Source organism: Anthonomus grandis, chromosome 19 (genome assembly GCF_022605725.1).
Source record: "Anthonomus grandis grandis chromosome 19, icAntGran1.3, whole genome shotgun sequence".
In the NCBI taxonomy this organism is placed as follows: domain Eukaryota; kingdom Metazoa; phylum Arthropoda; class Insecta; order Coleoptera; family Curculionidae; genus Anthonomus; species Anthonomus grandis.
The window spans coordinates 3,882,292-3,908,717 of record NC_065564.1 but is presented as its reverse complement, the minus strand read 5'-3'; the positions used below and the strand labels follow the sequence as shown (position 1 = coordinate 3,908,717).

The 26,426-nt window shown below is 35.7% G+C and overlaps 1 protein-coding gene and 3 non-coding genes across 6 annotated transcripts; 2 read left to right on the top strand and 2 right to left on the bottom strand.

The window, feature by feature from the left end:
• Nucleotides 1-252: 252 nt before the first annotated feature.
• LOC126747631 (carboxyl-terminal PDZ ligand of neuronal nitric oxide synthase protein) lies at nucleotides 253-24,918 on the bottom strand. Of its 3 annotated transcripts, XM_050456378.1 has the most exons (10): nucleotides 24,669-24,918; nucleotides 19,658-20,140; nucleotides 13,704-13,775; nucleotides 13,554-13,646; nucleotides 13,338-13,499; nucleotides 5,731-5,899; nucleotides 3,922-4,094; nucleotides 3,429-3,632; nucleotides 3,223-3,375; nucleotides 2,105-3,044 (listed from the first exon to the last, which is right to left on the bottom strand). In XM_050456378.1, exons 2-10 carry the CDS (start codon nucleotides 19,763-19,765, stop codon nucleotides 2,316-2,318), a joined length of 1,863 nt encoding a protein of 620 aa, XP_050312335.1. In that variant the 5' UTR covers nucleotides 19,766-20,140; nucleotides 24,669-24,918; the 3' UTR covers nucleotides 2,105-2,315. The 3 variants fall into 3 exon arrangements, with proteins under 3 accessions (XP_050312336.1, XP_050312335.1, XP_050312334.1); XM_050456379.1 differs by lacking the exons at nucleotides 2,105-3,044; nucleotides 13,338-13,499; nucleotides 13,554-13,646; ... (1 more) ...; nucleotides 19,658-20,140; nucleotides 24,669-24,918 and adding exons at nucleotides 253-828; nucleotides 5,973-6,742; XM_050456377.1 differs by lacking the exons at nucleotides 13,338-13,499; nucleotides 13,554-13,646; nucleotides 13,704-13,775; nucleotides 19,658-20,140; nucleotides 24,669-24,918 and adding an exon at nucleotides 5,973-6,766.
• On the bottom strand, nucleotides 14,316-14,397 carry Trnas-gcu (transfer RNA serine (anticodon GCU)). Its single transcript has one exon. It is a non-coding gene; the product is annotated as a tRNA-Ser (tRNA).
• Nucleotides 16,321-16,402, top strand: Trnas-gcu (transfer RNA serine (anticodon GCU)). The gene has a single exon. It is a non-coding gene; the product is annotated as a tRNA-Ser (tRNA).
• Trnas-gcu (transfer RNA serine (anticodon GCU)) lies at nucleotides 17,031-17,112 on the top strand. Its single transcript has one exon. It is a non-coding gene; the product is annotated as a tRNA-Ser (tRNA).
• Nucleotides 24,919-26,426: the final 1,508 nt, after the last annotated feature.

The following is a 26,426-nucleotide window of genomic DNA, read 5'->3' as shown; positions in this document are numbered from 1 at the left end:
TAAGTTTTCCTATAATTTTACTCTCTATGATTTTTTTAATAAATTTAACAGAAATCAAGATTTTTTGAAAAAACCGACCGGATCAACGCAAGCCAACTACTCTCTTGAACATTTTTCTTAATATTTAGAAAACTACAACTGTTACAATAAAAATGCTTAAAATAAATCTTAAAATTTTTTTTTCATTTAACACAAATCGAGATTTCTCTAAAAAAACTGAGCCAACCGAATAAGAAAAAGGACAAAAACACCTTAAAAAATTCGAAGATATGTATAATATTCCTATAATATGACACTGGAGTGAACTACTTAAAGGAGTCTTAAGTCAGTCAACATAGTTTGTTCGATAAATTCCACCTAACCTAACCTAGAAATAAATATTTAAACCTTAAAGACTAAAAAAAAAATATATAATAAAATAAATCAGCCTTTAACAAGACAAACATAATATTCTATATACTCTATGAGAACAATTAATTTTATTGACTATCAGCCTTCCAGTTAACATAATTATAATTAATCCGGTTCAATTATAAAATGTCCTGAAGAGGCTCGTTTTTTGCGTCGAAACCTGCCGAAGAACCTCCCCAAAGTGTTCCCGATTCGTCAGAAGGTGGTCACCTTGCCCAACTTTAATCCGAGCAGTTTCCGTTGCTTCCTGGCACTCAGTTTCGACAAGAGGTTCCTGGTTCCCTCCAGGATCTCCTTCTCGTCGTCGAACTCGTCGTGGTCGTTGTCCTGGCACGAGACGAACCCGCTCTCCGGCCTGGATATCGACGTGGGTTCCAGTAGCTCGAACCAACGCTCCACCTTAGCCGTGGAAGAGAGCTGAGAAAAGAATTTGATTTTTTAGGTTGGGACGCCCCTGGACGATATTAATTTGAAATTCTGGATCGCTTCTGTTATGACGCGGGGAGTTTTATCGTGTTTTTAATTTCGCCGGGCAGGGTTTCATTAAAAAGTTTTGATGAGGTTTTTCGTTGGCTGGATATTGTGGGGGAGGGAGGGATTTTCTTATCGTTCATTATCTGGAAAACCATTAATTTTAAGGACAAATTAGTTGGGAGCAATTTTCTCGATTTGGTCTACAAGTTTTAGGTAAATTATCCAATATTATCCAATCTAATAACGCTGTTTTTATACTGAATATTTATATATAAAATTCTATAAAGTTTATATAAACAGTGTTATCAAATTAAATATTTAATATATATTTTTTGCAAAAACATTGTTTTTTTAGCAACACAACCTTGGCCCCCCCACCCACCCCAAACATTTTCCCAGTAAGAAATTCTTCTAAAAAATCACAATTTTTCGTCCATAATATCCAATCTAAGAGCACTATTTTTGTATTAAATATTTATTAATATACATATATATAATTATATTAAATTTAAATAAACAAACTATGTTATTATATTAGATAACGAAACTAGCTGTTTATTCATGCGTATTATTTTGGAAAATAATAATTTTTTGAAACCAATTTCTTACTGGTAAGCTGTGTGGGGTGGGTGGGGGGGTAAGGGTATGATTAGTGAAAAACCGTTTTTTTGCAGACAATAATTGATAAAAAAACGACGAGTTCATATCATGGAGTTACTTATTTTGTTGGGTATTACGTCACTATTATAATAAAAATCAATTTAGACAATACTATCAATTATTAAAGAAACAAAGAAGAAAATATACTTATTCACGTATTCAGAAGAAATATGAATCTAAATCTTTAACGATACCTTTTGTTATATTAACATACCTTTTGTTATGTTAACATTTATTGCTAATGGAAAACTTTACCAATCAAGAATTGGCGGATATGCATTTGGCATACGGAACAATAAACTGCAATGCACGAGCAGAACCAACAGAAATCCAGATATTTAAGGGAACGTGTTAGTAAGACCAATGAGAGTCAGTTGTCACTTACAAGGAAAACTTTGACGCTACTTTTCTTGAAAACCATTAATTCTACAGTAAAATTCTTTGAGAGCGATATTATAGGACCGGATCCGGTTTACAAATTTGCCCTCTACAGTTTTCCCCCTTAAACCGCTAGTAAGCGAGATATTTAAGGGAACGCAAGAAATAAAACACCGCGAGCGAAAAAAAAAATAAAAACGTCTCAATTTATTTATAATAACGGCGCACGTAATGATTATTTACAGTTTCCGCAAGCGACAACTATATAGTACCCCAAATGGGGGTCACATGGTCCATTACCACACACACACACATACACAAATCATAGTCCGTTCCATGGCACTCTATCACCCAAAAACCCGGACTGGGTCCAGGAAAAATCCCTCTCGAAGTTATTTGGTCGTATGCCTCGCCCACATGCTCCTCTGCACCTGAGACATCAACTCGCTCCTATTCGGCACCCTCTCACTGGCAGACCTGGAGATCCCTGGTCCATTCATCAGCCTCAGCTCCTCACTAATCCTGAGATTCGAAAGAGTGTCTTGCTCCTCACCGCTAGGGGGCGCCGGCACGATCACTCTCACCCTCCCTTCGGAGTCGGTGGTGGTCAAGGTGCCGACTTGCGAGAGCGGTTTGATGAATTGGGACTCTTCCGATCTCTGCTTCTGCGAGTACTCTTGGGCGTATTTGGCATATTCCTCTCTGGCGTGGTTCTCTTTTTTTGGGGGCACCTTCTGGTACTCCTCCTTCTCTACGTTACAGTACATCGAGGGAATATGCCGAGGCTCGCTGTGCCTGTTATTCACGCGATCGTCCATAGGACTGGAATAATTTCTCGGTAGAGTGGCATAAGGCACTGGATAGCAAGGGTTGTAGTAGCCCCCGTACTGCGGATAGGCGGCGAATGGGAGCTGCGGATAGCTGCCCATGGCCTGGATGCGTTGCAGCAGCTGACTTTCGAAGCTGGCCTCAACCGGGGCGTACGGGAGATTAAACATGCTCCCCCCACCCGGATTAAAGGTGGTTTTAAGTGGGGATTGACAAGTGACAGGCGAGGCCAGACCGAGCGCCTGCAGCACCATCCCAGGATCCAACTGGGGAGGCTCCAAGTCTTTTGGTTGCTAAAAAACGAAAACACCAAAATCAGCCGCTTCCATTAATCTGGATAAAGGGACAATTTACCTTTAGGGCACACTCGGTTACGGCAGCGGCAGCTTCAAAGCGTTAGGGCACAAACACTTCCGAATAACAAAAAAGAAACAAACAACAAGCATGCTTAAAACGTTCCAACAACCTTACCTGGGGCATAGTCATGTGGGGCGGACTGGGCTGCCGCCCCCCCTTATCTCCGCCGCCCTGCAGATGAGCCACCAGGGCGGCAATGTGGTCCAGGAGCTCCCGGTTGTGCACCAGGAGCTGATGGGTACGGGCCTGCGCCTCCATCCTGGCAGTCTGTAACAAGAAACGTTAAACCGGATCTGATAAATGCCATCAGGAAGCAGTACCTGTTCTGCTTGAAGCTGTTCCCTGGCGAGCTGTAGCTGTGCCAAGGCTGCCTGAGTCTGTTGTCGTTGCTGGTCCAGTTGCTCTTTAAGTAGTTGCATCTCGTGGTGCGAGGAGAGGGCTCCTCCTGCGGAGGTGGAGGTGCTACCGGTGTTACCGCTGCTCGTCAAGGCGTCACTTAGAGGTGAGGCGTAAGTCTCCGTTTGCTGAAATGTTCGTTGAAGGTAAAGTGAGGTTTTTACTGGACCGGGTCCAGGAATAAAAACCGTAATGAAAAGGAAATTAAAGTTACGACCGAGCGGCGGATGGAATCGATCGATTTTAATGGGTGTTCAGACCCCCTTCTCTCACGCCGATCGGTCGGATACGTGTAAAATTTGATCTCGCTTCTAAGGTGTGCGCTTGGGAAAAATTGGAAAATGCCACGGAAAAAATATCCTGATGGTGTCTTATCGGAGAAAGAATTAGGGTCTTTCTACTAAGACTCCTACTTACCACTTTCGCCTTCCTACAGGTACTGCTACTGCTGTTCGACGGCGGTGGGGGTAATATGTCTAAGTGTACTGGGTGTCTAATACTGTTGTCCAGATAAGCGTCCTTAAGGCTACAGTCGTCCGGGGGCAGCGAGTTCTTCTCGCTACTGTTGACCCCTTCCGAAGAAGTTGGATCTGGAAAAAATTCATTCGAGGATTAAAATTTAGGTCTAAAGAAAAAATTAAAATCCAGGCTGGACCACTCGAAACTCGCAAGCGATAAACTGGAAAAGTAGGCACTTGGTGATGGCGTTCTACTGGAAAATCGGTGGGTTTATTGATACTTCACGTGATTTATGGCTGTTTAATGGCGCGCGTCCATAAAGCCCGCGAGAGAGTCGTAAAACGTCGTTTCCTAGACTTTCGTTGTATTTTTTTTTTGTTTCAGTTAGAATTATGGTTCATATGTAGTCTATTAAATGTTTTTTTTTCAGTTAGGATTATGGATCTTTTGCAATGTATTAAATCCATTTTTTTTTGGTTGAGCTAGAATTATGGATTTTTTGCAATCTATGAGCATTTTAAAATGTCCGTTTTTTTTCTTCAAGAATAATTGAATTCTTTTTCTTGAATTTTTGAATTTTCAGAAATTTCTGTAATTTTCCCCCTTTTTACCATTTAGAGGCAATGTTTTTATGACTTTTTTATAACATCAAGCTATATGTTTGCTATTGTGTTTTTTCTTTTTGTTTGAGTTAAAATTATGGATCTTTTGTAGTATTATTAGTCAGCAAAATTAAATGATTCTAAGCCAATCTAGAGAGTATATTGAATATATCATAGACTATTAAAATAAGTAGAAGTATACATGCTTTTTTTACAAAATTGCAAACGGTAGTATAAATAAACCCTAATTTATTACTAGCTATTCCTGATTTAGATGCAAACCCCTATTTTGACAAATATCACTAGCAACTTGGCTGTTATACTTCCAAGACTTATCTACGATAAAAAAATGGCACAAATACTGCAATTTTCATGGCGATACGCCTTGCTTTCGAGAAAAAAAAAAGGTTTCTTTCACGTTTTACGCTAAAACCTTAAAGGTATGTGAGAAAAGTAAAGATACAAAAACTATAGATTTTTTTATCACCTATAATTTTGTTAAAAACCATTTTTTTCTCAGGCAATTATTTTCTGCAAAAAAAAAAACGTTTTTCGTTTACCCTACCCTTACCCCCCCACCCACCCCACACAACTTACCAGTAAGAAATTGTATTTAAAAATCAGTATTTTCCCAAATAATACGCATGAATAACAACATGGTTTCGTCGTTAATATCTAATCTAATAACACAGTTTGTTTATTTAAATTTGATATAATTATATATTAATAAATATTTAATACAAGAATAGTGCTATTAAATTGGATATTATGGACAAAAAACCGTGATTTTTAGAAGAATTTCATCAAATATTTGAGGTTTAGTAATCGAGTCCGAGTCAAATCCAAAACAACAAGGTATTACAGCAGCAAAAGATCTCAAAGGAAAACGCTGAAGCCATCACAAGCACCCTTGGACCCCACTAAGCTACTCTATGACCCGAAATTGCCTGCGCAAGGTTATGCCTCGCATCAATTCTTAGCCAAATTGGCATAAAGATCCATTATCCTCGTCGTTTCCATTACCGTTGGCGACAAACTAAAAATCAATTTATCACTGGCGATACATACATATATTAACTTCAAAAGCGCGAGACCCGATTTTATAAATATAGAATTTAAGTGTGTATGTGTGTGTGTGCATAAGGCTATTTTAAGTCCTCGTTACCTTTCTTAGGTTTGTCGCTGGCCACGTCACTCAGACGGTCGCTGAGGAGCTCTTGGGTGGCCGTGGTCTCTTGCTCCTCGTCGTAGTTGTCCTCCGGAGCTTGAATCGACAGTTTGTGACAAACCTCGAAGGCCTGCCCCACCGTCCTCACCACCCTCATCGCTTGACTCTGAAAAGAAACAAACACTTTTAAGGTCCTCAAAGCACAACAGCTTCATCTCCAACCCTTTTGGCACGTTTACCTCGAGATCTTCGTCCTCAACGCCGGTTTGCACCCCGTTGGTGGCCACCACCGTCATCCCCAGCCCTGCCAGGCTCTGGATCCCTTTTCCCACGGTGAAGTTCTTCTCTCCCGCATTCTCCTGCTTGCCCCCTTTCAAGTACTTCAAAGTGTTTTGAAGTTTACCGCCCCGAGGCTTCTCGGGCCTCACAGACTCAACCGGTTCCTTGAAGCTGAGCTTCTTCCTAGGGCGTTCTAGGGCCAGAGCTTCGGCTTCGCTGCGCCGATCCACACTGGGCCGGTCCACGCATACAGTGGCTGGCCTCAGTCTGTTTATAGGGTAAAACACTTCATCCACATCATCGTCCAGGTCGCTCTCGAAGGAAGAGACCTGGATCTGGGGGTAGGTGCTGAGTGAAGTTTGCTTTTTTAAGCTCTTGCAAGAGCCTTTCTGGCCGGCACGCTCGTGCTTCACAAAGTAATCCAGGGTGCACTGGGTTATGCTTTTTGGCAACGGTTTGTTTTGGTTCTCATCGGTTTTGCGATGCTTCAGGGCGTCGCTGAGGCTCAGCAGTTTGTTCTTCGCCCTGGAGAGCACGTCGTGCCTCGTCGCGGGATCGTCCCGCTGATGCACCAGGTCCAAGCTCGAGTGACGGAACTTTGTTGGCAATTTTTTCGACATGACTTTTTTTTTTGTCACATGGTAAACAAAAAAAAAAAAAAAAAGAGCGCGATAAACCGTCGAAACAAAAGTCGCGCACCAATTGAATTCAGTCGGAGATCGCAATTGCGGCGTCGTTTTTTCGCGTCGCGTGGTATTTTTAGGATTTGACTTATGACGACGGGGGTTTACGCGGTCCGAAAATTGTTTCGACCAATAAATTCCCGATATCGGGATAATCCGGGATATTTTGGCCGGTCCCGTGAAAAATCGTCTGGATTTCGGGCAATTTTTCGCCGACTTTATTTTACGGACCGGTAAATTAAAGGACGTTCTGTGATGAACAGAAAAGGTCTTTACACACTTTTTTCTAATCCTAAGGGTTTTTTAGATATGACTGAATTTTAATATGGCAGTTAGGAAGGAATTGACCTTAAAATACAGCTGAAACCATTGCCAACAAGAAAGATTTCTACGCTTTTTTTAAAAAACTTAACCGTTTTACAGTTTTTAAGCCATCTGTGCAACACTTGAGCCATTGATTCCAAAAAAAAATCCTTGGAAACCCAATCAAAAACTACTAGAAAATGTGATGGAATAAATAAAATTTTTTGGTGAAATTCCAAGAAAGTTCTAAAAATCTTAAACAATTTAATAGAAATTTGAATAAATGTCAAATAAAATTGTGGAAAATTTCAATAGCAGTTAAGCCCTTAAATGGTTTTAAAAAAATATTGGAATTTATTGCAATTTAGACTGAAATGTATGTAAAAAATTTGTCAAAGCTTGATTCAAAGGATTTAATCCTGAAAATGGTCAAACCTGAGAACAGTTTCAGGAAATAAATAATTATTTGAAGCTTATGAGGTGTAGCCTTAAACGTTGGAATTGACATTATTATAAAAGGCTATGAAGTGATATTCTAGAGAGAACCATATGAAGGTTTTGCCTTATTTTAAGATTTTAAACCCCCAGGATGGTTAAGCCCTGGAAATATAGGGAAATTATCGGAACCTGTGAATCTTCATGCGATTTTTCGGAAAATTAGCGTAAAATAAAGATGGAACCATTGTTAACAAAAAAGGTTCATACGTTTTTTTTATTTTAAGTTAAGGGTTAAATTTAAAAGCATTTCGACTAAATTCCAAAATTAAAATTAATGATTTTTACTGAAAAATTGCCCTCTATATTCCAGTTATTTTTCAAGGGTTATTGCCGGATTTAATGATGTTTAGAATATGTTAAAAGTTTGTTTTTACTTATTTTGGTTTTTACTTAAATATCACTCAATAGATTCGTATAATTCCTTAATTTATTTTAGCCTCAATTTTAAATACTTAGGCCTTTACTTAGATATCATTAAATATATTTTAATATATCCAAATGAATTCCTAGCTTTCGCATGGTTTCTTTGCCTTTAAACTTAAATTTCATAGTTAATTGGAATTTCCTTCCATAGATTTCAGCTTCATGGAAGAGAAATAAAAATTAATTCCAATAACTATTTAGGTTTAGCCATTTATACGTAGGTTCACTTTATATATTCTAATATTAACATAAAAATAATTTTCTGTATCTGAAAAATTGTCCCTTATAAACAATTTTCCATGTCTTGACTATATTAAATTAGAACTTAGATTAAGGTAAATTGGTCAGTTGCCTTTATTGCAATATATTGCAAAGGTTCTATTAATAAATTCCAATAATTGCTTAAATCAGTGAATAATTAACCATAGTTTACAACGAGGTCAATTCTTGGAATAATTTGGAGAAAAATTTGAACTAAATATAATGATACGAAACAAAAAGTGAATGGAAGCTCAATTGAGCAATGATTCCTTATTTTATTGAAGCCTAAGAATTTAGTAAATCTTAGAGACGTCCACAATATCCATTAAAATGAAGATGCAATTTTTCAAAGAGTGATGTCCAATAGCTTGTTAAAAAATCTATCCATTATACTCAGGTAAATTAACTATACATTTCAAAACTGACATTTATAGTAAGAATTGTCGTCATTGGATAAAAATAATATAAAATCCGTTGGATTGTACAAAATTATCATCCAGATCCATGGACATTTCGGCCTAGTTTGGACCAATGCAGGACATCCATTGGAGGATGTCTGCTGTTTGTATTAGGGAATTAATGGAATTTCTTTGGAACATTTGAAAGAATGTTTCACGAAGATATTCTACGAAGAAATTCCATAGCACAAAAATTATCCTAGTTCTAGGGCTAGGAAGGAAAGATTTTGCATAGCGGTTGCTCTACACTTCCAAGGTAGAAATTCCAAAAAAACGAATGAAAAATTCAAATTTCTTCGCATGAATAAATCCGCAGTCGCCGCTCTAATTAATCCATCAAATCGTAGCTCGTTAGTACCGATGCGCGATTTACGACTAGAAATTAACCGAAACATTACCTAAATATTTTGACTAGATGCAACGTCGTTTATCAGGTGAGATTAATGGGTTCGCACCTGCCAGTGAGAAAAAAACACTTAAAGTAACCCAATCCGTAATAACTCAGCGGCCGGTTTACTTTCTGGATCTGGACGCATCAGAGTTTCTTTCTCTCTTCGATTCGGAAGAAAACGACCTTAAAAAAAAAATTCTAAATTTACTACTCGAAACGCGTATTTTCGTTGCTAGCAGTCGACTGCTGGCGGCCCACATCACTATTTTTTCTCTGGAAATGAAAATAAACCCGCTGTCGATCATCTTTTCCAGATGCTTGTCATTCCAATCAAAACACGCGCTCGCCGATTATTTTTTTTTTATTTTTTTTTTTCAGAAATTTCACGAAGTTTATTTCCAGCCCGTTGGTGAATTTATTATTAATTGGTCACCGGGAGATAAATTAAAACCCGTTAGAGCGCGTTGTAGATCGTAATAATTAGTCCCGACGGTTAATTAGGGCGCGTTCGTATTCTCTCTACGGGCCTTTTCGCATTACAAATTTAATTTATTGTGTTTGTTTAGGCACTAAAAATAATCTGTTTTACACGCCATCCGAACGTGGCAATAAAAGCGATAAAATTAAAAATATTTTATTGATGTTTTGCCCCAGAGTTTCCAATAATTCCCCCGATGTTTCCAGGGCTTAACCACTCTTGGGCTTTATATTTAAAATCGTAAAATGAGACAAAATGAGGGACTCTCCTTGGACTTCTCTAATAATTCTCTAAACACTTATTAGGGCTAATAAAGCGCCCCACAAATGTTCAATAGTTATTTGAATTAATCTTATTACCATTCCATCTGAAGCTGAAATCTGTGGAATGAAATTCCAATTAAACCAATGTGACCGGACTTAAAAATTTAGCCTTAAAAGCGAGGAAACCCTGGAATTAGTTAAGAAATGATTGGAATACATTGGAATATATTGGACTAGATTTGCAACCTAAATTTTTTGAGTTATGGACATTTTGTCGAATTTTTAGAAGAATAAAAACAATTTTTTTCAAAAATATTTTTTTTTCAAAATCTTGTACAAATTTTGAAAAACGCTGAAATAGGTGTCCAACAAAATTGTCCAGAGAATATATGTACAAATTTTCAAAATTGTATTTGGTCAACTTTTTGAGTTATGGACATTTTGTCGAATTTTTAGAAGAATAAAAAATGCCTTTTTCCAAAAATATCTTTTTTCTCAAAATCTTGTGCAAATTTTAAAAAACGCTGAAATAGCTGTTCAACCAAATTGTCCAGAGAATATGTGCACAAATTATCAAAATTGTATTTGGTCAACTTTAGGAGTTATGGACATTTTGTCGAATTTTTAGAAGAATAAAAAACAATTTTTTCTAAAAATATTTTTTTTTCAAAATCTTGTACAAATTTTGAAAAACCCTGAAATAGATGTCCAACCAAATTATTCAGAGAATATGTGTACAAATTTTCAAAATTGTATTTAGTCAACTTTTTGAGTTATGGACATTTTCTCAAATTTTATGAGAAAAAAAAATGCTTTTTCCCAAAAATATTTTTTTTCTCAAAATGTTATTCAAATTTTGAAAAACGCTGAAATAAAAGTTCAGCCAAATTGCTCAGAGAATGTGTGCATAAATTTTCAAAATTGTATTTGATCAATTTTTTGAGTTATGGACATTTTGTCAAATTTTTAGAAGAATAAAGAACAATTTTTTCCAAAAATATTTTTTTTTCAAAATCTTGTACAAATTTTGAAAAACGCTGAAATAGGTGTCCAACCAAATTGTCCAGAGAATATGTGCACAAATTTTCAAAATTGTATTTGGTCAATTTTTTGAGTTATGGACAATTTGTCGAATTTTTAGAAGAATAAAAAACAATTTTTTCTAAAAATATTTTTTTTTCAAAATCTTGTACAAATTTTGAAAAACCCTGAAATAGGTATCCAACCAAATTATTCAGAGAATATGTGTACAAATTTTCAAAATTGTATTTAGTCAACTTTTTGAGTTATGGACATTTTCTCAAATTTTATAAGAAAAAAAATGCTGTTTTCCAAAAATATTTTTTTTCTCAAAATGTTATTTAAATTTTGAAAAACGCTGAAATAGGAGTTCAGCCAAATTGCTCAGAGAATATGTGCATAAATTTTCAAAATTGTATTTGATCAATTTTTTGAGTTATGGACATATTGTCAAATTTTTAGAAGAATAAAAAACTATTTTTTCCAAAAATATTTTTTTTTCAAAATCTTGTACAAATTTTGAAAAACGCTGAAATAGGTGTCCAACCAAATTGTTTAGAGAATATGTGCACAAATTTTCAAAATTGTATTTGATCAATTTTTTGAGTTATGGACATTTTGTCGAATTTTTAGAAGAATAAAAAATGCTTTTTTCCAAAAATATCTTTTTTCTCAAAATCTTGTGCAAATTTTGAAAAACGCTGTAATAGGTGTCCAACCAAATTGTTCAGAGAATATGTGCACAAATTTTCAAAATTGTATTTGATCAATTTTTTGAGTTTTGGACATTTTGTCGAATTTTTAGAAGAATAAAAAATGCTTTTTTCCAAAAATATTTTTTTTCTCAAAATGCTATTCAAATTTTGAAAAACGCTGAAATAGGTGTCCAACCAAATTTTCCAGAGAATATGTGTACAAATTTTCAAAATTGTATTTGATTAATTTCTTGAGTTATGGACATTTTGTCAAATTTTTAGAAGAATAAAAAACATTTTTTTCAAAAATATTTTTTTTTCAAAATCTTGTACAAATTTTGAAAAACGCTGAAATAGGTGTCCAACCAAATTTTCCAGAGAATATGTGTACAAATTTTCAAAATTGTATTTGATTAATTTCTTGAGTTATGGACATTTTGTCGAATTTTTAGAAGAATAAAAAACAATTTTTTCCAAAAATATATTTTTTTCAAAATCTTGTACAAATTTTGAAAAACGCTGAAATAGGTGTCTAATTAAGTTGTTCAGAGAATATGTGCACAAATTTTCAAAATTGTATATGGTCAACTTTTTGAGTTATGGACGTTTTGTCAAATTTTTAGAAGAATAAAAAACTATTTTTTTAAAAAATATTATTTTTTTTTAAATCTTGTACAAATTTTGAAAAACGCTGAAATAGGTGTCCAACCAAATTGTCCAGAGAATATGTGCACAAATTTTCAAAATTTTATTTAGTCAACTTTTTGAGTTATGGATATTTTCTCAAATTTCATGAGGAAAAAAATGCTTTTTTCTAAAAATATTTTTTTTCTCAAAATCTTGTACAAATTTTGAAAAACGCTGAAATAGGTGTCCAACTAAATTATTCAGAGAATATGTGTACACATTTTCAAAATTTTATTTAGTCAACTTTTTGAGTTATGGACATTTTCTCAAATTTTATGAGGAAAAAAAATGCTTTTTTCCAAAAATATTTTTTTTCTCAAAATGTTATTCAAATTTTGAAAAACGCTGAAATAGGTGTCCAACAAAATTGTCCAGAGAATATGTGTACAAATTTTCAAAATTGTATTTGGTCAACTTTTTGAGTTATGGACAAGCATAAGGCATTATTGGAATTTATAGGGTAAAGATACACGAATTTTAGTCTAGAAGCTTTTGGATTTGACCTTACAAATGGTCAATGGGAATTAATTTTTATTACCTTTCTATCTGAAGCTGAAATTTATGCAAAGAGATTCCAATGTGGCTGGACTTAAAATTTAGGCCTAAAGGCGAAGAAACCCTGGAATAAGTTAAGAAATTATTGGAATTTATTGAAATATATTCAGTTATATTTAAATAAAAGCCATAATAAGTAAACGAATTCTCAGAATTCATTCTTAAAAATTTATAACTAGGGTAATAACTCTTGCAAAATTATAGGAATAACAGAGCAAATTTTCAGAAATTATTGGCATCATTAATTTAAATTTTGGACTCTAAAAGGTTGGAATAGCATGAGAAATTATTGGAATTTATAGGGTGGATCTACAGTTACTATAGATGCTTTTAAATTTGACCCCACATATATGGTCAATGGAAATTAATCTTTATTACCCATCTATCTAAAGCTGAAATCTCTGCAAGGAAATTTCAATTAAACCAATGTGACCGGACTTAAAATTTAACCTTAAAAGCGAAGAAACCCTGGAATTAGTAAAACTCAAACGAATTTTTACAATTTATTCATAAATAGAGCAAATACTGCAGCAACTCCGAAAATGATCGGAATTGCAATTTCAGGAGCTCATACACGATTAAATTTTTTTTCTTAAAAATCGGTTCTTACCTTTTTATGGGCCTTAAACACGGCACACTTGAACACATTACTGGACCCGTCCCTGGCGATATAACTGAAAATTTTTAGGTCCTGCGAGTCGTGGGACACGTAAAATATCCGATAGATGGGGTGGTTGAGTAATACTGACTTGTCATCGTTCCAGTGGCGTTTCTATATTTAAAAACATTTTTTTTTTAATGGTTGGGGAGGATGAAATTCGATTACCTTCTTCTTTTTCCTGAGGGTGACCTTCACACCCTCAACGGACACTTCTATGGTCACCTTTTTCTTTTTGATACCCTTGGCCTTAAATTCGTACTGCAATAAAATATTTTAGTTGTTATAAAAGGGATTAGGGGCCTACCCTAGGCTTACCCGTATCCTGCGCATGGCAGAGACGATTTCCACCCTGCTGGTGGGTCTGGGCACGTCCAGGGTGCCGATATACTACGGAAAAAAAATAAACAAAAGTGAATCTGACGGCTCATTAACGCTCACGCGAGAAAATCAGGGAATTTACGGCTTGTTTGGATAATTTTTCCGGCGAAACTGATCGTTATAAGCGGAAATTATGGATCGCTAATTCGTGGTTTTATAGTCGAAAAATCTGTTTTTAATTTAATATTCTCGTGGCGTCCACGTGACCTTTAGGGGGGCCAATAAAAATTAATTTATTCGGCGATCTTGCATACGTTGAACTTGGCGTTGGTGCCCAGAGGAAAAATTGAATTTTTTGGAGGCCACTGATCAACGGACCACGAAGATTTTTCAACGTTTGTTTTTAGCCTCAAAAGTCCTCGAACACGAAAAACAGTTGAGTTTAGAGGTCAATTGTACGAAGATTTGTTGTTGCTTATTGTGCCAGCTTTATTTTAAGCCCGCTTTTGTTAAAATCGGCCAGCAAATGCCCGAGTTATCGGCCTATTCGTCAAAAAAAAAAATCGGCACTAAAGGAGATCATACACAGTGAAAAATTTTAAAAATATACGACGAGGATGGGATTCGAACCCACGCGGGCAGAGCCCATTGGATTAGCAGTCCAACGCCTTAACCACTCGGCCACCTCGTCCGATGATACCCGAAACATCATCCTCACATCACTTTAAGTAACGGTACTTAAGTCACACAAGTACCGTTAATTGAATACGCGTTAAGATAAGCATCAGATGCGTCTGAGTTTTTAACTGTTTAATACTGATTATACCAAGAACATGTTCAGATATGGCTAAGATATTGATAAATCATGCATAAATGCTCTATATTCATGGATGAAAAAAATTAACCTTTTTCCACGCAGTTGAACATAAATTCATGACCTAGGTACTTAATTCCAGGCTGTTGAGCATAGATTCATACTTTTTATATTCCAGGCATTTAAACATATTATGCATGAGCAATTTTTGGAGTCAGAGCATACATTTTAGACCTCTTTCAGACAGTTGAGCATTAATTAATGATTTTTATACAGGAAAATTGAGCATGTATGAAGCATTTATGCATGCATATACTTGAAAGCATGATTTCCTTATTCCAGACAATAATTTCTAAAAACCACTGCACAGAATGGGGACATCATGCTCAACTATGCTAAACAAATCATGAAGTTATGCTTAACTGCTCGAAAAAAACCCGGATTCATCCTTAAAAACTTGAAATGCTCAATATTGAGCTTTATTTCAGACTTTTGTTAATGCGGTTGACATAAATGCATAATTTTCTTAATACCAGGTAGCAGATTCATAATATTTCTTTTCCAGGCATTTAAGAATGAGCATTTTTAGGCATCGAAGTATATAGACAAGCATTTTAGGCTTTTTCCAGCCAGTTGAGCATAAATTCGTTTTTTATATACAGGAGAAGTTATGCAGGAAAATTGAGCATCATGTATGAAGCATTTAGAGAAGGATGCATGATTTCCTTATTCTAAGTAAAGATTTTTAAAAGCCATTGAACAGAATACAGGAAATTCATGCTTAACTGCTAAAGAAATTAAAATTTCGTGGCTAGAATATCGAAATTATGTATAATTATAAGTTTAGAAATACTAAACATGCTCTTGTTTACCTGGACTGGACAAAGGCTCAAATTTATACTTCAAAGTCTGGAAAAAATACTACAAATCCATGCTCAACTGCCTGGAATAAGAAAATGGTGTTCAATGTCCTGGCATAAAAAAATTGAACATCATATTCAAGTTCCTGGAACACGAAAATAATGGTTACCCAATAGTCTAAGAAAATTAGGAATAAATGCATGCTCAATTTTCTGAAATAAGAAAATCATGCTCAACCTCGTGGAATATTAAAATCATGCTCAATTTCCTAGAATATAAATATAATATTTAACTACATGGACTAAGAAAATTAGGAATAAATGCTGAACTTGTAAAAAAAAAATTATGAATGCATGCTCAACTTCCCTAAATATGAAAATAATGTTCACTTGAGAGACTAAGAAAATTAGGAATAAATTCATGCTTAATTTCCTGGAATAATAAAATCATGCTCAATTTCCTTAAAGACGAATATAATATTCAACTACGTGGACACTAAGAAAATTAGGAATAAATGCTGAACTTGTGAAAAAAAAATTATGAATGCATGCTCAACTCCCCTAAATATGAAAATAATGTTCACTTGAGAGACTAAAAAAATTAGGAATAAATGCATGCTCAATTGCCTGAAAGACGAATAGAATATTCAACTACGTGGACTAAGAAAATGAGGAATAAATGCTGACATGTGAAAAAAAAATTATGAATGCATACTTAACTTCCCTAAATATGAAAATAATGTTCACTTGAAAGACTAAGAAAATTGGGAATAAATGCATGCTCAATTTCCTGGAATAGAGAATCATGCTCAACTTCCTAGAATAAGAAATCTACGAAGCAAACTTTAATGCTCAATATCTATTGAATGCTCAACTATTTGAGGCTGTTGAGCATGTACAGCAAAGAAAATGTTGAGCATGCCATAGGTTATGCTCATCGGACGAGGTGGCCGAGTGGTTAAGGCGTTGGACTGCTAATCCAATGGGCACTGCCCGCGTGGGTTCGAATCCCATCCTCGTCGGAATTTTTTACTTAAAAATAGAAAAAAATCATTCACACATTGTGAAATGTTGATTCTTTGGGATCATAACCTTAATCTGGAAGGGCTTAGGTACGGAAAAGGGAAATGGCTGCTTATAGACACGCGATCAACATTTTAGGTCTCCGGTGCCTTTTGTTGGGTGTCACGATGGGTTAATGGTCCATTTAACCACATTACGAACGTTTGTTTGATCAATTTCAAGGTGAGCCAGGTATGTCTTACCCAAAGGTGCCATAGACAGAAAGAAAAAAGACAAAATTGACCGACGTGCATGTTTTTATTTTCCGAAGTCTGTCCCAAAAATGATGGCGTCACCGTCTATTCTCGGTTTAAGTGTGTTCCCGTGACGTCATATTATTACAGGTGAAGTTTATTTTTGGATTTTTCGCTGGCTACATACGAACAAATGAAAAATTGTATTTATTTTTATTTTTTGATAAATTTGTTTTTCGTATGTGGAGTCTGGTCCAATGGGTGTATGACCTCCTTTGGATAATAGTGGCTGGAAAATTCACGTTTGTCGATTTTTTTCCAAAGGTTGCTCCTCAAGTTAATCCCGAAAAAAACTTGGAAAATACGACGAATTCGTCACAGAAGATGCTCATCAGACGAGGTGGCCGAGTGGTTAAGGCGTTGGACTGCTAATCCAATGGGCTCTGCCCGCGTGGGTTCGAATCCCATCCTCGTCGTTATCAACTTTTTGTTAAAAAATTAAATTAAACGCGCACGCTTGTTGCTCTCAGTCTCGTTCCCATGCTGACAAGGCAAAGTCGATTTTTTTACCACGTCATTTCGTGATAAACCTCGCGACATTGACTATCTAAACGGTTCACACGATTCCATTCAAGTCCGTATTGATTCAGCTGCACTTTTAAGAAAAACATTATTTGCATCGACCTTGCGTTCTTCGGTCGTTTGGTAATTCTTAATGTTCTTTACGTCATCTTAAACTCAGCATGAATGGGCGTTAATAACCAAAGAAATTACATTAATGTTTATATTAGCAGGAATTTCATGTGAACACTACACCTCTCTTTCTACCCCAGCCCTTGTTCTAAGGTGTCATCCTTTAGTTAATGTTTAATTTAATCTAGGAACTAATAGAGAAGTTGCTTACGTTAATTTAAAATTAAATATTAATCAAGGATGATTTTTCAAGACAATTAATGTTTCAGGAACTAATGGAACATGGTGCTTACGATACTGGTTACATTTATGCAATTATAATGTAAGCAATCGAATAGAAACAAATTTTTAAGGTGTCATCCTTTAGTCAATATTTAATTTAGTCCAGGAACCAATAGACAAGTTGCTTACATTAATTTAAAATTAAGTATTAATCAAGGATGTTTTTTCAAGACATTTAATGTTTCAGGAACTAATGGAACATGGTGCTTACGTTACTGGTTACATTTATGCAATTTTAATGTAAGCAATCAAATAGAAACAATTTTTCTAAGGTGTCATCCTTTAGTTAATGTTTAATTTAGTCCAGGAACCAATAGACAAGTTGCTTACATTAATTTAAAATTAAGTATTAATCAAGGATGTTTTTTCAAGACATTTAATGTTTCAGGAACTAATGGAACATGGTGCTTACGATACTGTTTACGTTTATGCAATTTTAATGTAAGCAATCGAATAGAAACAATTTTTCTAAGGTGTCATCCTTTAGTTAATGTTTAATTTAGTCCCGGAACCAATAGACAAGTTGCTTACATTAATTTAAAATTAAATATTAATCAAGGATGTTTTTTCAAGAAAATTCATGTTTCAGGAATTTATGGAACATGTTTTTTAGGTCACTCTTTACATTTATGCAATTTTAATGTAAGCAATCTAACAGAAACAACATTTTCTAAGCTGTCATCCTTTAATTAATGTTTAATTTAGTTCAGGAACCAATAGACAAGTTGCTTACATTAATTTAAAATTAAATATTAATCAAGGATGTTTTTTCAAGAAAATTCATGTTTCAGGAATTTATGGAACATGTTTTTTAGGTCACTCTTTACATTTATGCAATTTTAATGTAAGCAATCTAACAGAAACAACATTTTCTAAGCTGTCATCCTTTAATTAATGTTTAATTTAGTTCAGGAATCAATAGACAAGTTGCTTACATTAACTTAAAATTAAGTAGTAATCAAGGATGATTTTTTAAAGAAAATTCATATTTCAGGAATAAATGGAACATGTTTTTTAGGTCACTCTTTACATTTATGCAATTTTAATGTAAGCAATTTAACAGGATTAACTTTTTTTTAAGGTGTCATCCTTTAATTAATGTTTAATTTAGTCCAGGAACTAATAAACATGTTGGTTACATTAATTTAACATTAAATATTATTCAAGGATGTTTTTTCAAGAAAATTCATATTTCAGAAATGAATGGAACATGTTGCTTACGTTAAGGTTAACATTAATGCAACTTTACGTAAACAATTTAAAAGAAGCATTTTTTTCTAATGTGTTGTCCTTTAGTTAATGTCTAATTTAGTCCAAGAACTAATAGACATATTGCTTACATTAATTTAAAATTAGTTCAAAATTAAGGATGATTTTTTAAGAAAATTAATGTTTTTTGACCTTTTATAGTGAGTTTAATGTAAGCAACAAGCTTTGATCTCTTAAGTAATGTTTAATTTAGTTCAACATTTAATAATGATGCTGCTTACATTAACTTAACTTATACAATTTAATTAAACCAAGTTTAAACTAATATAAACAATATTAAAGAATCTTTTAGAATAATTTTAATATTAACAACCCCTTTGAATTAAGAGAATTCTTTTTTTAAGTTAATTTTTCTTAAAGTTCAAAAATCAATCAAGGATCCTTGAAAAATCATTAAATTACTTAAAAAATGTATGTAAACAACGCGATTTCTTAAACAATTTTCAAGGATAACCTTTAAATTTATTAATGTACTGCCTTGAAAACTATAGTAGCTTTTGTGTTAAGAAAATTAATATAGGCAATATTCATTTTTAATTTAAACTTAATAAATTACTTAGGAAATTATAGTAGTGCTTAAAAAACTAATGTAAGCAACGTAATTTTCGAGAATATCCCTTAAAAGTTAATTTACTTGAAGGTTATTAATGTAAACAACCTATTGACGCCCACCTGAACAAAAATGCCCATATCTCAAGAAGTACTTAACCGATTCTTTTGCGGTTTTCACTCTTTAAATGAGAAACCTTTTGTCTACCCTCTCACTCACTCACTCACCTTGGCCTGAAAGGTAATGCCGTGGTGAAACGCCTCCTCGGGGTGCAAAGGTATCCTCGTGTCGTACTCGTCAGTCTGCACCAGATCATACGGTCTTTTCGAAGGCATTTTTATGTTTTTCTTTTTTTTTTTTTTGGTAATTTTACACTCACACAATTCACATTTTCACTCACGTCACTCGCGATGTTAATCGTGCGCGCTCCTTACAAGGCGTTTTTAAATGACAAATAACAAAAGATTCTTAGAAACCGAAGTGAAACGGGTGCTAATTTGTTTTGCCTCGAGGAAATTCCACCCTAGTGTGTAAGCGAGACATGCATGGGCCTGCCCGATCGCCGGATTTGAGCCCCGCACCGTACCACCAAACGCGCCCCACCGGAGACTAAATCGTAAACTGGTGGCTTTTGTTTTCCTTCATTCTGCTGATGGTCTATGGTCGATGGTATGTCGGTTGGTAGGGGCCCATTGTGGCGTGATTCAGACCTGCAACAAAGATGCGGTTTTATCTTAATGCGATAAACCATTAAAAATAGATTTTTTTTTGGGTTGTTTTACGTCATTAAGGGCTGGTTTAGTACGCGGCGTTTTATCTAGCGTGTCTTGCTGACAGTAACTTCGTTTAATGTGGACATTTGCATTTTAAGTGCGCCAGAGCAAGGACAAAGCGAGAGTTTCTTTTGTAAAACTGTCAAGAGATTTATTTATTAACCCCTTGCAGGGGTGTTTATCACCCGATTAGGGAAATTTCACATTTTCCATTTAAAACGTTTTTTATTTTAGCTTAATCAGTGCAGAAGTCACAAAGTTACAGGCCATTAAGTAATTTATAGTCTTGGCAACGAAACAGAGGTGTCTAGGTGATTAAAATCACTATAACTTCCCTATTTCCCAAGCGATTTTATTGAAATAAAGTTTTTTGCAAAGAAGATTTGTCCCAGCAGCGCCTTATATAAATCAAATCAAATCTTGGGCCAATTTCTTGCTATAAAAAAGGCATGTACATACAACACGACTCTATTTCTGTAACCTAAGTACATAGCAAGAAGTTCTTTGCCCTATGGCACTCAAGGTCCACGCAATCTCTAGTACGTTGCACTCTGATGGGGTTTGAATTACGATCGCTGCGGTATTATTAGCGGTGCAAGGTTTCGCAATGTATTGAATCAGTTTTCGCTGATTTGACAATTTTTTTGACCAGCAACAAGGAAATGTTTTTTTATACAGGGACTGTTAAATGATTGAAATCCACCAATAAATAAGAGATTTATGGCTTTAATGCTCGATAGTCGGACGGAGGACTGAACGGTTTGTGTGTATGACAAATGGGTCAAATGAGGGACTAATTTTTTTGTTTTTATCGGAGTGGGGTGGAATGAAAAATGTTTTAAACTGGAAAAATGTTGATTCCTGTACATCGTTCTGGGAAATCTATTTACTAACGAATTTGGGTAAGAGTTTGACCCTTTTCGGAACGAGTTCGTTCAACGGGCCGTCCGTATGTATTAAAATTCAAAATTCATCGATCAGTTACGACGGAAAAACAATTGTTAACTTCCTGCGGGCGCCATTTAAAATTCAACGAGCAGCAGATTCGAACTTAATTTAAATATGCCGAACGTTAGAGGACAAGCGGGGCCGGTGGTAGGTGGGATATTTTTAACCTGGCTACCTGGTTATTGAAAAAAAATTATTGAGTAATATTGTGCGCGACCGAAATAGCCTCCTTGATGAATTGTAACGAAAGGATCCGCCGCCTATTTCGATGCCAAAGCAAACAAATCAGCTGTCAACGGGGATCGCCTGTCAAGTTTTTGATTATTTTCCGATCCGAGTTCACTTTAAATATTTTTTTTTTTCGGAATCTCGAAACGGTCACCGAGAGCAGGTGATCGAGGTGAGTGCGTTGCACTCGAAATTGCATCACGACCGCCTCATTCTTGTGATCATAAAAAGTTGTTCGATTTGGGCGGCCCTAAGCGGGTCGTACACCTGCGGATCAGACCGACGAAACTCCGATTGTGACCATACATTTCCAAAAAAATCGTAACAGTTGTCAAGTGGCACAATTGTGTGTCTTAAGGCACTTAAGAGCACGAAAATCGCTTAATAAATAAAGAAGTTATGGAGATTTTAACTATCCGGACACCTACAAGTTTGCTCTTCAGACCTCTTCTAGTAAAACGCTTGTAACTTTCTTATTTTTTAACCGATTTGGCTTGTATGAGCAAAACATTGAAGTAAAAACATTGGGCTTCCCAACAAAGTTTAAATATTTACAATACATGCAAATTTGTCCCTTGGACACCTGTAATATCAAACCCATTTTTCATAAGGCACAAACTCGCTTACTTCTCAACCGATTTGCCTCAAATAAAAACCAAACTGCGGAGCAAACATTTGCCTCAAAGTCCAAATATACAAAGAGTGAGTGCGTGCATGATAACTCGACCTTTTCGTCCTCAAGGCACGCCCTAAAACCTATAACGAAACCGCTGATACCGTATAATTTCGCAAGAGCATTTCAGCGTCATTAGCGCTCCTTGCTTGCAGCTGTGCGTGAAAATTACGAAGCGAATATTCAGCATTTTCAGGAGAAAAAAAGCGGTCAGACACGAGTGCACACCTAACCCACCCTAATTTGTTTGTATTTCCCGTTTATAATAATAATAACAGTGTTAGACCAGGTGTTCAGTTAGCAGGCAGCTGCCGGACTGTAATCGTCTATTTCCTGCAGTGATATTGTTTTCTTTTGGGACTTAAACAAAACATAAATTTACAAGACAGAGGGTCATTAAAAGAAACTGTTATCTATCCGATCGAGCGGATAGGTATCTACAATGGGAACTGCATAATTCATTGCATGAGTGCAATATATGGCTTTCTATTCGGTACGACAGATACCGTTAACGAATTTTTTTTAATTCAGTTTGAATGGGTTTTAGTTATTAGCACAAAAGGTTTTATAGGCCACAAGTAGAGGGAGGACAATTTACTTCCAACCAATTTGTTGTAGTAGTAGCAAAGTTATAGGCATTTGCGATGAAGCTTCCAGGGAATTCATTTAAAAGTTCTGAGCCAAAATTTAATATTTAGGACCCGTTGGAATAATCCTTATAACTTGTTTTTTAATTCGAGCTAAATCGGTTAAGGAGTAACAAAGTTACGGCTGATTTTATGAAGAATTAAGTAGGTGTCCCGTGGGTAAAAATTCCCATAACTTGCTTATTTCTCAACGGATTTTCTTGATTTAAAAAGCTATGGAAAGAAGGTTTTTTTCTATATTTCTCTTCATACTCTTTAGCGATTTTGTCGATTCAAACTGCCTTAAATAGCAGAGTTTTCCCTAAATTGCCCTATATACTTAGTATAAATAATCCTATCATAAAAGAGAGGCAAAATTAGATTGTTCCGTGCAAGTAACGAGATAAACCCAATAAAAAAAGAAACTCTTTAACCCCAGAAAACCGACAAATGGAAAATTGCATTTCCTTTTATTATTATTCCCTCTCTGCACATACGGCTTCCGAGTAAAAAGTTCCCTCGGTTTCATTTCGAAAGTTGTTACGTCGAGCCCTTATTGGGGGCGAGAAAGGTCACTTTTTCCACCGATAGGGAGCTACAGTGAAGAAACCCCGGGGTTTTTCATTAAAAACCCTAAATAGAAAATATGGGACTTTGTAACCGACGCTAGCGCGTGTCCCAGATTAAAGAACCTCCTTTGTTACACTAGCAGGGAGCAAAAATCACATTTTCTCTTTGTTCCGTTCTAATGCATATAAACCAAGTGTATTGATAAGTCACGAAAGAGCAAACCGACTTATCTTATCTCTTATAATGAAATTTCCTGTTGCGGCGACGGACCGAGTTATTATTCAGTCATTTCTATACGGTGGCATCGAAAATCGAAAGCTTAGGGTCCCTAATCTCGGTCTCTACATCGGCCTTGACCACCATTTTTCAAGAATGGTCTCGTCTTTTATCTCTGATGGTTGAACGAACCAAACAAGAAGACGAGGAACGAGATCGAAGCGAGAAGAAGACCCTTTTGGTCCTTCGAGCCGAAGATTTATAATTTATGAACTTATTTTATTGCAGCTAAATCGGTTGGGAAATAGGGAAATTATAGGCATTTTCTGTGATGTCTTAAACAGTGTCCAGCCGATTAAAACAGCCATAACTTTGACATTCCTCGACCGATTATCATTATTTAAACACCATTGGAATCTGGGGAGAACGGACCATCTCTATCAATCGAAACTCTATTTTCTGGTACTACTACCTACAGCACAGCTGCAGGTCCATCCGGTCTTTCACAACATGCAACGCCGTTCGGTTCGATGCACCATTACGTTATTATTTATTTTTATTTTCTTATAGTGGGGGCTTTTTCTTAGGCTCATAGATGCAGATGATTTTTTGACCCTCTGATCACGTGACAATGAACTTCAAAAGACCAGCGGACCGCGTTAGGCTCACCCATACGTGAAAAAAATCCCGTATTGTTACAAATGGTGGATTTGAAAGAGTCGGAAGTGCGACAATTGCGGTTGAGTGGCTGCCTTTTGTAACTGTTTGTGGAGTAGGTTCTAGTGGAATGGTTATGCTGAATAATCCCCAATGTTCCCTCTATGAGACAATTTTTATTTCAGCTTAATAGGTTAAGGAATAATCAAGTTGCAGCGAAGGTACCTTATAAGGTAATAAAGAAGGGTGTCCAGGTAGTTAAAACGGTCATAACTTTGTCGCCCTTCAACCGATTCTCATCATTTAAGCTTCTTTTGCAAGATTTTTTTTTATTTTTTGACCTGTATAAAAATAGAATTTTAATTCAGACTATTTCACATAAAAAAAAAGAAAATTGGCTTTCAAGAGCTGCTCTGGCAGCATGTGAGCCAGATGTTCCTTAAAAACTCTTAAACTTTAAAAATAGCCCGCTTTGTAATTTATGACTGACTGAAAGCCTGGATAGTTTACGCCAAACTTTAAGGAGCCACGCTCCTCATTACCTCACCTGTTTCCTTCGAGAGTCACCACTCAGCAGGAAAGATCCTCCTCACAAATCAGTTTTGGGGGAAATAAACAAAAAAACACCTGGGGAACAATAAAACCAAAATAACCGACCGATGGCGAGAGGGGGGCAAGTGAGAGTGAGAGGCGCGCACTTAATAGATATTTGTTTCGGCTCTAAATATTTTTGAGGCTAAATTGAGGTTATGTGAGGGAACAAGACGCGGGAGCATGCGACAACGGAGCCTGCCGGACCGAAACTCCTACGAGATCCTGCTGAAAAGCAGCTGAAATTTTCAAATTATCGGTTTTGTTCAAACTGGATTTCGGAAGGCGCCTTCGGTTGGGACGTGTGCTGCCCTCTGGCTTAAAAAACATTAACATCAATATTCGGTTGGTTCAAGAATTCTCGTCGTTCGGTGAGAAACGCATGCGCTTTGGCACCATCTATCGTAAAACGAACGGAGGTTACTTTTAAAAGACCTCTGGTGTGAAGGTGATGCACTAAGGAGCCTCACGCTGGCCAATAATATCGGAAATTCGATCGAGGTTCAAGAGTTTTCTCTTTGAAATGTCGCCGCCTGATGGGGAGGTGAGAAACATATGCGCTTTGACACCATCCATCGTATATCGGAGGGAGGTTACTTTTAAAGGACCTCTGGGGTGAAGGGGAAACACTAGATAAGTTTGAAGGTTAAAGATATCTTTAGAATGTGGGGACAATTTAAAGAGGGTTTGAATCATGAAAATCGGTTGGAAATTAAGAAAGTTACAGCGATTTTAACTACCTGGACACATTTACAGGAATTGTTTGAGAAGCTGCATATAAAATCACTTGTAACTTTCTTATTTCTGATCGGATTTGTCTCAAATAAAAAGCGAATTAAAGGGAAAATATCCTGGCCTTTTATAGGGCTTAAATGTGACAACTAGGTTGCAAATTCTGCTAAGTATATCAAAACCTATTTCCTAGACAATTGGCTGAGATAAAAATACAAATATAAGTTAAAAAACCGCGATTTCCATGAAGGTTTATAATAGAAAATTAGTGACATTTATCCACTAATAATCAAAGTTTAAATGATCACAATCAGTTGGAAAATAGGAAAGTTACAGCGATTTTAACTACTTGGACATTTTTAACAGGATCTGTTTGAGAAGCTGCATATAAAATCACTTGCAACTATTTTATTTCTGATCGGATTTATCTCAAATAAAAAGCGAATTAAAGGGAAAATCTCTTGGCCTTTTATAAGGCTTAGATATAAAAACTTGGTTGCAAATTCTGCTGAGTATATTAAAACCTATTTCTTATTTCCTGGATACCTTTAAGCATCTTATTAGAAAGCTTGTAACTTTCTTGTTTTTTAACCGATTGAGCTGAAATAAAAAGCGAATTTTTGGGAAAATATCCCAGAACGTTTAAATAATATAATAATATCACCCACAATCAAACTAACACACTAATTTGAAATATTTATTTTATTAATTACACAGTATTGCACAAGGGTACCTTCCACTAGCCAATAATATAGGAAATTCGATCGAGATTCAAGAGTTAGCACCATCTATCGTAAAACGTACGAAGGCTACTTCTAGAGGACCTCTGGTGTAAAGGGTTCATACTAGCACACCTCGCTTTCCTCCCTCTAATCAATAACGTGGTAGAATTGGTGATGGAGGTTAAAGATTTTTTAGCAAGGACCCTTTGGTGTGAAGGTGAGACACTAGGTGAGTAAAAATTTAGCTTGAAGGTTAGAGC

Coding starts and splice junctions, on each gene's coding strand:
- LOC126747631 (XM_050456377.1), bottom strand. CDS start 6,632: ATGTCGAAAAAATTGCCAACAAAGTTCCGTCACTCGAGCTTGGACCTG. Junction 5,900..5,972: donor TTGAGGACGAAGATCTCGAG/GTAAACGTGCCA, acceptor GTTTCTTTTCAG/AGTCAAGCGATGAGGGTGGT. Junction 3,633..3,921: donor CCTGTAGGAAGGCGAAAGTG/GTAAGTAGGAGT, acceptor CGAACATTTCAG/CAAACGGAGACTTACGCCTC.